This window comes from Phyllostomus discolor, chromosome 7, assembly GCF_004126475.2.
Source record: "Phyllostomus discolor isolate MPI-MPIP mPhyDis1 chromosome 7, mPhyDis1.pri.v3, whole genome shotgun sequence".
In the NCBI taxonomy this organism is placed as follows: domain Eukaryota; kingdom Metazoa; phylum Chordata; class Mammalia; order Chiroptera; family Phyllostomidae; genus Phyllostomus; species Phyllostomus discolor.
The window spans coordinates 60,728,221-60,741,644 of NC_040909.2; the positions used below are offsets into that span (position 1 = coordinate 60,728,221).

The 13,424-nt window shown below is 40.6% G+C and overlaps 1 protein-coding gene across 1 annotated transcript in view; it reads right to left on the reverse strand.

The window, feature by feature from the left end:
* The window catches only part of SUCLG2 (succinate-CoA ligase GDP-forming subunit beta), a 274,915-nt gene that overhangs the window by 23,254 nt on the left and 238,237 nt on the right, over nt 1–13,424 (reverse strand). Inside the window, 2 exon segments of the mRNA XM_028518141.2 lie at nt 3,617–3,715; nt 3,718–3,736. Coding sequence (XP_028373942.2) covers nt 3,617–3,715; nt 3,718–3,736 — 118 coding nt within the window.

The window sequence follows — 13,424 nt, forward strand, 5'->3', positions numbered from 1 at the left end:
TTTCTATTGAGAAGTCAGCTGCTAACCTTATTGCGGCTCCCTTGTATGTTACTTCCTGTTTTTCCCTTGCTGCCTTTAATATTCTCTGTTTATCTTGGAATTTTGCCATTTTAATTATGATGTGTCTTGAAGTGGACCTTTTTGGGTTCTTCTTGATTGGGACTCTCTGTGTTTCCTGAATCTGTGTGGCTTTTTCTCTCATCAAATTAGGGAAGTTTCCCATTTTTACTTTTGCAAGTAGGTTTTCAATCTCTTGGTCTTCTTATTCTTCTCCTTCTGGCATCCCTATTATATGGATATTATTATGTTTCATATTGTCTTGCATTTCTCTTAATCCCTCTTCATTCTTTCTGAGCCTCTTTTCCTTTTCTTGCTCTTTCTGGGTGTTTTTTTCTACTTTTTTTCTCTAGCTTGCTGATCCGGTCTTCTACATCATCAATCCAGCTTTTGATTCCTTCTACTCTGTTCTTCAGTTCAGAAATTGTATTCTTCATTTCTTCTTGTCCCATGTTGATAGTTTCTTTTTCCTTTTTCATCTTGATCTCGCTTGCAGTGATTTCATTGTAGTTTCCCTGTAGTTTCTGGTAGCTTATTGTGAGGTTATTGAGCTTCCTGATAAGTTTTGCTTTGAAGTCAGTATATGATAGCTGTTGCCTCTATTTCATTTAGCATTCTTTCTGAGGCTTCCTCCTTTCCTTTCATTTGGGGATTGTTTCTTTGCCTTCCCTTTGTTCGTGAGACTCTTCTTGTTAGCCTCAGCTTTTTATATTGATCTGTTTTGGCTCCCTGAGTTTATAGTGTGAACTTCTGTGGTAGAATACCAGTGAGATTCGGTGGTGCAGTGTCCTTGATCTCCCAATCTCACTGTCATTTAAGTGGCTCTGTGTTTGTCTTTGGGTTTTGATTGTTGTTGGGTATTTCTTTGGCGGGTCCTTCCCTCCAGCTGCTTAAGTGAGGGTCACTCTGTCCGCCACCTCTTGTATTTTATTGTTCTGGGGCGGGCACGTTGTGTTGAAGCTGTTTCTTCCGTGTGTACAAGGTTTTGAGGATTCTCTCTTGCTCTTCAGTTGTTTGGACTGGGTAGTTTCTCCACTATTTAGTTGTATTTCCAGATAGGTCCTGGATTGAGGTTTTTGTGGTTTTTACTTTCTCCTTCACCTTCTCCTGCTGTTACCTGTTGGTGGTTCCTATGTTGTTGGGTGTCCTCTTCCAGTGGGTATCCTGGTTTTAACTGCTTCTACCTACTCTTTTTTGTGATTAGTTGGAGGGGGAAGGCAACATGGTTTAAGACAGTAAGAGAGCATTCTATGATATTGACAATAGCAGCCAGTGGAGAAGAGATAGGAGATCCTTTGGCTATGTATAGTGTTAACCATGATCTTCTACCCATCTACATACTTTTAGAAAGGTTGGAAAGAAGATAAGACTCTTGTTGAGGAGGGAAGGATTGTGAGTTGGATCTAGAAAGCAGTGAGGTTGTGGGAGGTCAGATTCTGAGGCAGGGTGAGAGTAAAGGAGAATAAATAGGTATAGTATGTGAGAGAATAGAGTTAACCACTACAGTAAACTCTGAAGTGGAAGCTCTCAAGTGTGCTAAGATCCGGGAGGGGTGCTGTGAAGTATTTACAATTGTATGGAACAGATATTATTTACAATAGTATTAGAGCCACAGTCACATGACAGAATCTATGTGATCTGGATAGCAAGAATAGGGAGTACAGGACCTTGAGTAGTGCTAATGGAACACAAGTGAAGTTAAGGAGGGTAAATTAGCAATACACTATGGAAGACAGAACATTGGAAACCTTTCAAATGATACAATATAATCAGCCAAGCAAAGAGGACTATACAGAAAGAAGAGGAATACAAAAATACTATTAAAATAAAAGGTGTAAGAATAATGAAAAAAGTAACATACAAATATGCAATAAGTTGCAGGTTCTCTATAACAGCAAAGTGAATTGTGTCTCACTGTCTCAACTGTTGGGATGCCCCCTCTTTGGGTCCAACTCTGGTCTTTTCATAGTTCCAGGGGTTTTTTGTCTCTCTTGTGGGAATTTAAAAAAAAAACTGAAGAAGGGAGAAGGAAGAGATAAACTTGGAAAGAAAGGAAGAAGGTATAAAACAAGAGATAAGGAAAGAGAGGAAAAAGGTACTGAAAGATAAAACAATAATAAAAATTAAAAAATAAAAGAGTACTTAAAAAACAAAAACAAAAACAAAACCAAAAAAAAACCCCAAACCCTCTTGTTGGTTTCAAACTGGCCAAACCGGTTTTTCTGGTCTTGGTGGCTGCAGCAGGGTAAGGGGCGACTGGTATGGGTTTTGTCCCTGATCTGCACTCAGCCAGTCTTGTGTGCACGCTCCCCAGAGCTAGCCTGATGCCTCTTCTTGGTATCTTGGTGAGGGATTCAGGTCTTCCTGAGAGTGCTCTTTCCCCATGGTTACCACTGTGGGCTGGGGTGCGGGAATGCACACACTCGGCCAGGCTGCTTCAGTCCCTCGGGTTTCGGTGCACGCTCTTCCCAATGCTATGGGAGTGCGCAGGGCATTCTGGGCAAACATCCGCACAACCTTGGGATTGTTGCCCGGGTGGGTGGGGAGGAAGCCAACTGGCTGTTGTAATAGAATTCCCCAAAACAGTTTTTCTTTTTGAGAAATTCCTCCTATTCAAGCCTGAGGCTCCATATAGACCAATTCTCCAGCTAGACCTGTGACTATCGGGGTCAGTGCCTATCAATTCGGGACTCTCACCTCTCCCAAGCCAGTGTCCACAGACTCCGTGGATGATCACAGCCCCTGTGTGTTTGCCATTTTGTCATTTTTCCCCTTTCTGCAGCTTCAAGCAACCAGGTCTCTCCCAGTTCTGTTTAAACCTTGATTGGCCAGGGAGGGAGGAAGCAGTTGACCTGGCTCTCTCCCAAGGACTTTGTGGCAGGCCCACTGCTACCATGGACTCTGTGGCCGACTCAGGGCGGGAGGCGGGGCCTGAGGCTGCAGGCGCCCTGGTCCCCAAGCTGGTCTCTGGGACTTTATTGTCCTGAAGCACTCTTCTTACCCGTCTGGTTTTACAGTGTCCAATACAATTTTTGGTCTCTTATTTTCACATATACTGGGGTACTGTTGGCTGTTTGCTCTGTTCCCCTGTAGATAGGCTAGGTTTTTCTCCCATGTGTAGGGGGATGTGGAATCTGTTCTCTCCTACTCTGTCGCCATCTTCCCTCTCCTGGTTCCACAGTTTTAACACATAAGGAGTGCTGAGACCACAGGGTTTTGGGAATCATTGTTCTTCCCTGATGAATAAATTCTTGGAGCAGCATTTCTCAGAGTGTTTCCTCCAAAACACTAATTTCATGAAATGATTCATAATAAAAGGGTTCTACTCTGGAATAAATTCAGAAAATTTAGAGAATCATAACATGTGCCATTCTTGGAGAGCTTCAATCTATATTAGTCTGTTAGATGCTCAAAGAATCACTTCCATACTGTATTTATTTCATTTTATTTAATCCAGTGTTTCCTTATGCTTTGTTAGGAAGTCTGTGAGAGCAGAACACTCTGGTTACCTGACCTTGGAGAAGGGGCGATGGAACTGTGGAAATCACCCGTAACTCACCTTCAAGCCGAACCACCAGGGGCACCCTAAGTTCCAGCTCCCGGCAGGCTTTGGTGATCCCATTGGCAATGATGGCACAGTTGACAATTCCACCAAAATATTGACGAGGATGGCTTCAACCTGAACTCAAAAACAGAAGGTGCCCATCAAAATGCTGATAGTCAACATTCTCAATAATAACTGCCTGAACAATAGAGACCATTAAAAAAGACTTTTTTAACACAGAATATAAAATATAAAAGACCTAGAAAATATTAAGAAAGTTAAAATTTAGAAGTAAACTAATAAATATCTATATACTTTATTATATTAACCCGCATTATCCCATCAGTTGCTTCTCTGAACTCAAAGTGAATTCAATCACCACTCATTTACTGTATACTGTCTTCTGCTTTTTCTTATGTACTTATCTGGAACTGTTCTTTTATGAGTAGCATAATATAAAATTTCATGCACTGATGTCTTTTCTCCCCATGGTTTATGCTTAACTTTATCTGTCATGGTGCCTTGTGGAATATTTCAAAACTAGGAACTTATTATTTATTGTTTTGTACTGACAGGCAAAGCTAGAAACTTTTCCATGCTTCTTTAATACCATTTTGATATACTAGAGGTATACACTCAAAAGTCAGAGATTATAGGAGACCATTCTGCGTGGCGTGGGTCCAGCTCTCACTTTGGAGATGCACAGGACCCATGCCCATGGATAGGTTCTCCCGTGGGGAATCATGCCTGCATTGTACCTAGACTGTTATGAGACTTGCTTTTGCTAAAACTCCCTCACCCTGAATTGAGACAGCAAGTGCTTACTGTAACTTCCTAAAATCTATGCTAAGCCTCCCAAGGATGAGTGTAACCAGTTCAACCACTTTTCCCTTTGCATTTACAAATATCCTTCTTCTGTGATGTGATTAGTGGCATCATCTCCTTTGTTTTCTGTAAAAGGTAACCACCTAAAGTTAACCTGGGCATAGTAAATGAGGACCATCATGTAATGTGCCCAGAAAAGAAAGGCCAGTCAAGGCAAGGGCCAAGGCTTTTTCTCCTCTTGAGAGAGAAGCCATGCTGTCCCTTTTCCTCCACAGGACTCAGTGGTCTGTGTGAATTTCTCGTGCCTCATCCACAATGTAGTGGACCCCATGAGCTAGGGTCCACATCAAGAGATAGCCTAATTTTCTTAGATAACATTCTTTTTTATAAAAAATGATATAGGTACCCAAAAGAAAGATATACAAGCTCATACTATAAGTTAGGATATAAGGAAAGTCGAGACATTGAAATTTTTTAGAAATATAAATTTAAACCCATCACGTTAACCCATTTGTGCATATTCCATATTCAAAGGTGTGTGGGCAAAAAATATTACTTGTCCTGATTTGATAAATAGGTATAAGAAAATCCTACATAATTAACATGAAGAACAAGATAATGAAGAGAATTCATTACCTAGATTAATTGGTAACAGGCACAGAAAAATGGTTATTCATCAAGCTGGAGGCATCAAAATTCCAACAATAGAATCACAATGAAATTATGTTGCACTAACTGCAAAACACATATGAGTGTGCTGCTTTCCAGTTTAAATCCCATTACTTCAATATGCTAAATTAATTACACAAAGCATATGAGAAGAGTGCCTTACATTTGTTCAGCACTTAACAGTTTAGAAACTGCCATTACATGAACCCTCAGTTTTAAAAAATCCTCACTGAAGGGTATGTTTATTGATTTTTAGAGAGGGAGGGAGGGAGGGGATGAGGGAGAGAAGCAGAGAAAGAGAAACATCAATTGGTTGCCTCCCATACATGCTCCAATCAGGGATTGAACCCACAACCTAGATACGTGCTCTGACCAGGAATCAAACCTGCAACCTTTTGGTATATGGGACTACACTCCAACCAACTGAGCCACTTGGTCAGGGCTGAACCCTTTTTAAAATTTTGATCCTTGCTAGAAAGCCATTCAGAAAGTACAGGGAGGGTGAGCCCTCTGTAATTGAGAAAGACATTCAGAGAACTCACATGATGTGTCCCAAGGTCACAAAGTTAATATGTAGCAGTGGTGAAGCTCAAAGAAAGCTCTCTGGAATACCAATCTATTTTTCATTCATGCCAGCTGTTAGAGCTGGGATCTAGGTACACAGAACATGGGCAAGGTACATACCTTGTCTTGCACACAGTTTCTTCATCTATACAATGGTAATAATAGTACCTGGTCCCTAAGTTTGTTGAAAGGACTAAATGAGGATAATACTGTATATATGAAGTATTTAGTACATGCCTGTAAAGTACTTAACTAATATTTATGCATACATTTACTTCTTTTATTTTAAATTTTCATCCTCCTACCCTCCTCTCCTTTGGCAACCATCAGGTTGTTCTCTGCATCTGTGGCTCTATTACTGTTGTGTTTTGTTTGTTTATTGTCGTTGCTTTTAAGACTCAATATTTAAGTGAAGTTATGTGGCATTTGTCTTTCTCTGACTGATTTCACTTATCATAATACCCTCTACATCAATCCATGTTATTGCAGGTGGCAAAATTTCATTCGTTTTATTTCTGAATAATATTCCATTGTATGTATATATACCTCATCGTCTTCATCCATTCATGTATTGATAAGACACTTGGGTCCCTTCCATATCTTGGCTATTGTAATAATGCAGCAATCAACAGAGTGGTGCATAGATCTTTTCAAATTAGTGTTTTTGTTTTCTTTGGATAAATACCTAGAATTGGAATTGCTGAGACATGTGGCAGCTCTATTTTTAATTTTTTGAAGAGTCTGCATATAGTTTTCCATAGTGGCTGCAATATACATGCATTTATTTCAACAAGCAATGATGAAAAGTGGGCAGATTACCTAGACAGCAAGTAAAAATTAAGAAAACCTTTCAGTGGATTGCAGCTATGTTGAATTCAAATAGAAAAATGAACTTATTGACATTCAATAAATAGGTAACAACTTAAGCAAATAAATGAGCAATATTTTTGAAACCAATTACAGATTGGGGCTACGCCCTAAAAAGAAATCTCTCATTACCATTCACAGCAGGCTGACTGGTAAGCAGAAGCTTGCTTTCTAATAACAGCTTTTAAATGCTGTTAGCACTGAGGCTTGTTATAGCAGCTGTTTCCAAATAGCTGTGGGATGGAGAGGAACTTGCCAGGATAATGAAAGAAGCAACATTCAAGAGCAACGCTGACTCCACAGGTTCCAGAGAGGAACTCAGGACCAGGAATGGCCGAGGCTCACTCAGGTTTGTGCAGAACCACACTCTCCAGTAAAGCTCACACTGGCACATGAACACTTCCGCCATGTTCCCAATGGCAAGGTTTTCAAGGCTGAGTTCAGATATCAATTGCTTCTCAGTGATGTCATCCCATCTCATCACCTCAGAGTGATTACTCTGTTAGTCTGTTTTAAACGGTATGATTGCTCTGTGGAGTAGCTGTATGACATACAACATGCTTACATGATTCATCTATACAGGGAGGAGAGGGGGGCAAGAAGGTACATGATGCACATGGCTCTGTGATTCAATCTACTCAGTGTGGGTGCATCCTGGAAGGAGTGTCAAATATGAGCTGTGGATCTGGTGTCGCCTCAGGTGGTATCAGTTCCTGTAAGTCTCTTACATATCAGCATCTCCTGGTGTTTGATGAACATCTGACATTAAAAATAGATACTCTTCATATGATAACCACTTCAAGTGGTGCTGAACCTAAGGAAAAGCCCTCTTCCATTATTACTTCCAATGGAGTAATAATGGGCTTTGTTAGACTTGCTGAGAAGTGGACTGTTGTTCTCCAATGTAGTTTACTCACCTCTCGCCCTACACCCACCCCTAAAATGCAACACTCCTGTGTGCGTCACCTTTCTGCTCCTCTCCAGTAGGACTATGTAGTGTTTCCATCAGCAGCTAGTGCAATCCATGACACAGTGTAATCATCTAATAAATAAGAGTTTCAAGAATGAATGAATTAGATCAATTTCAACAGATATTCACTGGCAATCATCTTTGCACCACGCACAGAGTTAAGAACTTGGGACAAGGAGTTAAATAAGGTATCATTGTTGTCAAGGAATGCAAAGACTAGTTTGAGAGCCAGACTAGGAAACCAGCAGTTACAATCCTGGGTCTAAAGATGTCTCAGAGCCACGATGAGGACAGGGCTAGGGATGCAGGCTGTTGTGACAAGAGGCTTCTTAAAGAGGTGATGTTCTAGTAGATGAAGGGAAGGAAAGAGCAAGAACTTGAGTAGAAGAGAGCAGCCAAGATGAAGGTAGGACTGTCACCCAACTTGGTTCAATCAGGAACTACAGGCTGAATGAGAAGTAACCTGAGATGCTGCAGGCCAGGTGGAGTGGCAGGGGCCAGGGCCTGGAACCAGGATGAGTACTTCTTTTCACTTATTTCTTCTTTTTCCAGAGAAGTCTTTAAAGTAACCTCCCTTGAGGGATAGGGGAGGAGTGACTGGAAGGAGAGGGGATGAGGGATGGAGAGAAGAGATGAACAGGAGATATACAGAGCTATCATGTGAGGGCAGTGGGAGTGAGAGAATGAGTGGGAGCAAGAAAGAAATCAGTAAGGGAGGAAAAGAGGGAGAAAAGGAGGGAGGGAGAGAGGAGACATAGAGAGGGAAATACAAAAGAGACAGAAAAGCAGGGAGAACAGGAGAGTGAAGGAGGAGAGTTTGAGTGAAACCAACAAAGCAGGATTTCTACAAGAAGAGCAATAAGACTTGTGTGCACAGATGGCTTAGCTGAAGAAGCAAGGTTCTCAGGAAGCTGTGTACCACAGAGCACCAAGAGGAAATCACCATGGGGTGGGGGTTAGGGAGACCCTACTGCACAAGAGATGATTCCATTCTCACCCACTATAAAGTAATTTGCTGCAGTCTGCACTTTAATGGAAATCTGATTTAAGTTTCACTCTAGGCCCATTTCTATAATTAACTACTGTAATCTGCAATCTCAAACTGAGAATGAAATTAAGACAGTTAGAAAATGAAAGCATTGTGACATTATCATTATTATTTAGCATTTACAGTGCATGTCAGATTTTCAATGTGTGCCTCATGGTCCATTCATTATCACAACTACTAATTGCCATTCCATGACAATACCAATAACGATTTTAATAGTCTTTTTTTTTTAACAAAGAGAATGTTAAAAATAAGTCTGCACTTGGGTCTATGTAAGTACCTAGAGACCAGAAGATCTCTAAGTGCTTTGGCAAGGAGGTTTTTCCAAATTCTTGGGCAGGAATCACAAAGGCTGATATTTATTGTTTCTCAAAAGTAAAGATCACCCAGTGAGATTGCTGCAGTGCCAGATGCACTGTGCACATCACAGACCCCCAGCCAGGTGGGTGGCAGCTGTATGCAGCTGTGCAGGTGGGCAGGCAGCCCAAATGCAGGTTTTTACACATCTGTGTGTGTTTGGCTTTGCAAAATATGTACTCCAGCTACAGATTTTAGTAGACAATTTAAAGTAAAGAATGAAATGCAAAGAAGAAAAGCAGTAACAGACTTTAGTATTTAACAAACTCCTCTCAACCTGAAATAAACAATCCAATAAAAATCATGACTAAAGCCATTTTGGGGGAACATAATCATTTTCAGTATCTGATGAACATTAGGGAACCCCAGTCAAATAAATTCACACGCAAAACAATTTTGGGAGGCAGGGGGTAATTCTAGGTAAGTTCCATGACTAGTCTAAGGATTTGCCCTCAAAGCCAGATAATGGCAAAAGGTAATAGCACATGCATGTAGGATAGTGGTATAAGTTGCAGGGAAATTATGAATTTTTTGCAATTATTTACAAAATTTTGTTTGAATGAATATTTTTCTGGGGAAAGTGTTCATAACCTCTAAGAAAAGATATGATTTGATAATAATCACAAATACAACACTAGCTAATGTTTACTAGGCATTTGGCAAGTGGTAGGCAGTATTCTAATAATTTTACATGTGTTAACAAGTTTCATACATAAGTACTATTATCCTATTTTACAGAAAAAGAAACAGGGAAATGCTGAAGAATCACTAGGGCTACAGCTTTACCTACAGTCAAATAACATTCAGGCCTAGTGAGGACCTATATGTGTGCTGTGCTTATGTTTTCTCCTTCATTACCATGGCTCGTCCATAAACACGTAAGGTAGGTATTACCTATCCCATTTTACAGGTGAGAAAACTGAGTATCAGAGAAGTCAAAAACATCTCACATCAAATCATGCAGCCAGGCTGTTGTCAGGATAAAATATTGTTTTTTTTCTTTTTCTTTTATTTCTTTCTTTATTTTTAGACTTTTTTCACTATTGCATTTTTTTCTATTACCATTTAGTTTCCTTATACCTTCCTTCCCTCTGCAATCACCACACCATTGTCCATGTCCTTGAGTTCTTTTTCCTTAACACTATCTGGACTCCTTTCAATGAAATGCAAATACTGCCTTATTGCTCAATGAAAAGGGAGTCATTTATTCCAAACATATTTTTGTGGACCTCCTCTGTGCTGACATTTTTTAACCATTGTGCGTGGTCAGCAACTAAGGTGGCAAGAATGATTTTTAAGAAATAGAAACAAAAGTTCTGTATCTATACCTAAAATTGCAAACTGTGATAACAGCTGTGAAAGGGAGGAAAGCCTGATTCTGAGCTCATAGGGCAGGACCCATTTTACACTGGGTGGTCAGGGAGGGCCTGTAGTAGGGAGTGACATTTAAGCTAGAACCTAAAGGACAGTCAGGAAGAGGCCAAGGAGATTAATAAAAGATCAAGGAATCAATACCTTGAGACAGGAGAATATTGAGGACCGCCCTGCCTGGTCTCAGAAAGCTGTAACCCCCGTGACTTAGGCTGAGTGAAAGACCTCTGGACCAGGAGCCACTTAGGAGACAAAACTTATTTCCCTGGCATGAATGCTACCTGTTCTAATGCCTGACTTCCCTTTTGCATGATTGGCAGTCAATGACAGGTAACAATTCTCTAAGAAAGAGAATGAATCTAAGACAGATGCGATCACGTGGGAATGCCCTGAGGGAAGGGGCTGTGGAAATGAAGGGGTGATGGACATCAACCCCTGCCCCCTCAGCTTTGTCAAAGCCTGAGTCCTTGTGAGAAATCCAAGTCTCCTGGCTGCCTTTGTCTTCTCTGTTAACTCAGAATTGCAGGGGTGGTGCAGCCCAGACCAGAAAAGGTGGACCCCCGGGGTAATCAGGCCTGGGACATAGAATATGCAAGATCCTGTGAGATCTGTTTGCTGGAGGATGTTATTAACTTGGAATTTAAAGGCACAGGCAGGAAACCTTTGGAACCTGTAGTCTTTTCATATGTTAAAGACCACAAACTTTGTCCAGAATCACAGCAGGAGCTCTGTCCGCACCTTTGTCAGTCATGTACTTCTTTTGATCTTTTCTGCCAGACTGTAAATACACAAACTAAGACTGTGTTCTCAATAAAAATCTGCTTGGGGATGGAAATGGCACACCCTCCAGGAGACAGGGTGGCTAAAGGCGCTCCCCACGAGGGAGAGACTGGCCCTTCTGTCCCTCTTCCCCCACAGCACCTGGTTATCTCTGTGTATGTTTTTCTCGTGTGTCGACCAGCATCTGCAGCCGAGATGGATACTGCTGGCCGGTGTCATCTACAGGAGAATACCACGGGCAAAGGTCTAGGGGTAGAAGAGAAGTTGGTGCATTTGGTGTAGTTGAGATGCTGAATAGAACCCAGAGCATTAGGAGCCTGGGGCTCAGGAAGTAAAGTGCTGGGAATTGAGACAGACCTCACCAGGAGGGGCCAAATTACTGTCTTATGCAAGTTGGCTCTCAGCCGTGAGAAGGAGGAGTTCAAGAAGTCTTTGGTTTCAAGACACCTATGAAGATTTCAGGGAGGCCAGGAAGAGAATGAATACATGTGAATCAGCATCCACATGTATTTACATTAAGTTTGTAAGATAGGTTTTATCACCTCCATTTTACAGATAGACTGGCAGAGAGTTTAGGGTCTCATTAAGTAGTCACAGTTCAATCCCAGGTCTGTTTCACCATACCACATTCAGGGCTTTCTGGGACATCTGGAAAAGCTCAGGGGGCCATGGACCTACAGCAAGTGTTGGCAAGCTCCCTCTGTTAAGGAATAGTCAGGAAATATTTTAGGCTTTGTGGGCCAGTCTCTGTCACAGCTACTCAGCTCTGCTGTTGCAGCATGAAAGCAGTTGTAGACCATACGTAAAGGAGTAAGTGTATCTATGTTGCAATAAAACTTTATTTACAAAAACAAGTGGTGGGCCAGATTTGGCCCATAGGGGCCAGCCAACCCCTGACATAGACAGGATTTGGTTCATGCTTACCCTTAAGGTCACTGCAACCACTACCTCAGCTACTTTGCCTCACTGGCTATTACTTTGACAGCACTTTCAAATTTTAAGTTTTTTCTTCATTCAGCCATTTTCTTACTATCACTGACACCATTAACAGACCCAGCCTACAGTGATGGCTGATTAAATATGTCCATGTCAATTTCTGTATCATTCCTTTGAAATAAAACCTGTATCTTTAACAAATTCATAAAAAGACTTAAAAGCCTTCTCTTTATTCTCTTTCACTCCCTGACAATAGCTAGAAGGGAACAAAGAAAAACTTCAGCAATAAGCCAGCCATTTTGCAACAGTTATTACAAATGCTTAAGTACTGTTCTGCATTTAAAACATATTGTAATATATACTTTAAGCACTGTAAATGAAACTACTGGGTTTGTCTCTGCTTATTCCAATTCAGCATGGGAATTAAATTCTGTTGTAGTGGGCATTGCTGATAAAAATCAAACAAGCATGTTTATATTAGGCAAGATAAAGACTTTTTGAAATCACAAGTTATTTTAATTCTGAATGTTGTAGTTCTTATTTAAGCTTATGTTTTTGTGGAACTGTTTTTCTCTTTGTTGTTGTTTTTATTTTTTCGTGCTGAATTCTAATCATGTCTTCTAATCCATTGGCAGACAATGAAAGAAAATAAATGGTGAAGAAAATTAGATGCAGCTTGGATAATTGATGTGTGTATGCCTGTCTTTAATAAAAATACTCTGCTAAATTAGAAGGGAGTCTAAATTCAGTCAATAAGGACATGATTCAGGTGAGGAATTCAATGTTGGGGATTGCTGTAATCTTACAAATAAGCTGACAGATCTGTTCAGTTGGGACCCAAATTGCCTTCTGCTGAAACTTGGGTGAGCTACCAGCTTGCTTTTCTACCTTTGGTTTGGTCTTGAAGTTTGAAATAATTTTCTTTTGTATGAATTCAAGCACGAGGATCCTTGGGTTGAAGCAAATGATGTGTCCTCAACCCCCATAGCTACAAATAACATGAGAAAAATATATTTCTTAAAAAACACCTTCCCACTCTGCCCTCTTAATTTCCTTCATGGAAAAATACTTTTTATGAGTTCACAATCAAGCCTGATAATCTCACAATCAAAATGAAGTATTGCAAACAGCACCTTAATACCAAACAACACTTCGGTATTTTTAATTACCAAATCAGGATAAACCCAATCATTTTATTCCAGCTTTGCAAAACTGATAGCATGGAAATGCCATCTGATGAATGAACATTTGGATGGAGAGCCAACCTTCCATTAAGCTTGACCTCGGAGAACAGGCAGGGTGAACCAAGGGAAATGTATCTAATTTGTCCTTGACCTGTCTTCTCTTCTTGAATTCTCACCCTGCTTATATCCTGCAATCTTCTCCTCACTAGAATAAGTAAAATGGTATGGAGGTATGGAGGATTAACAACTGAG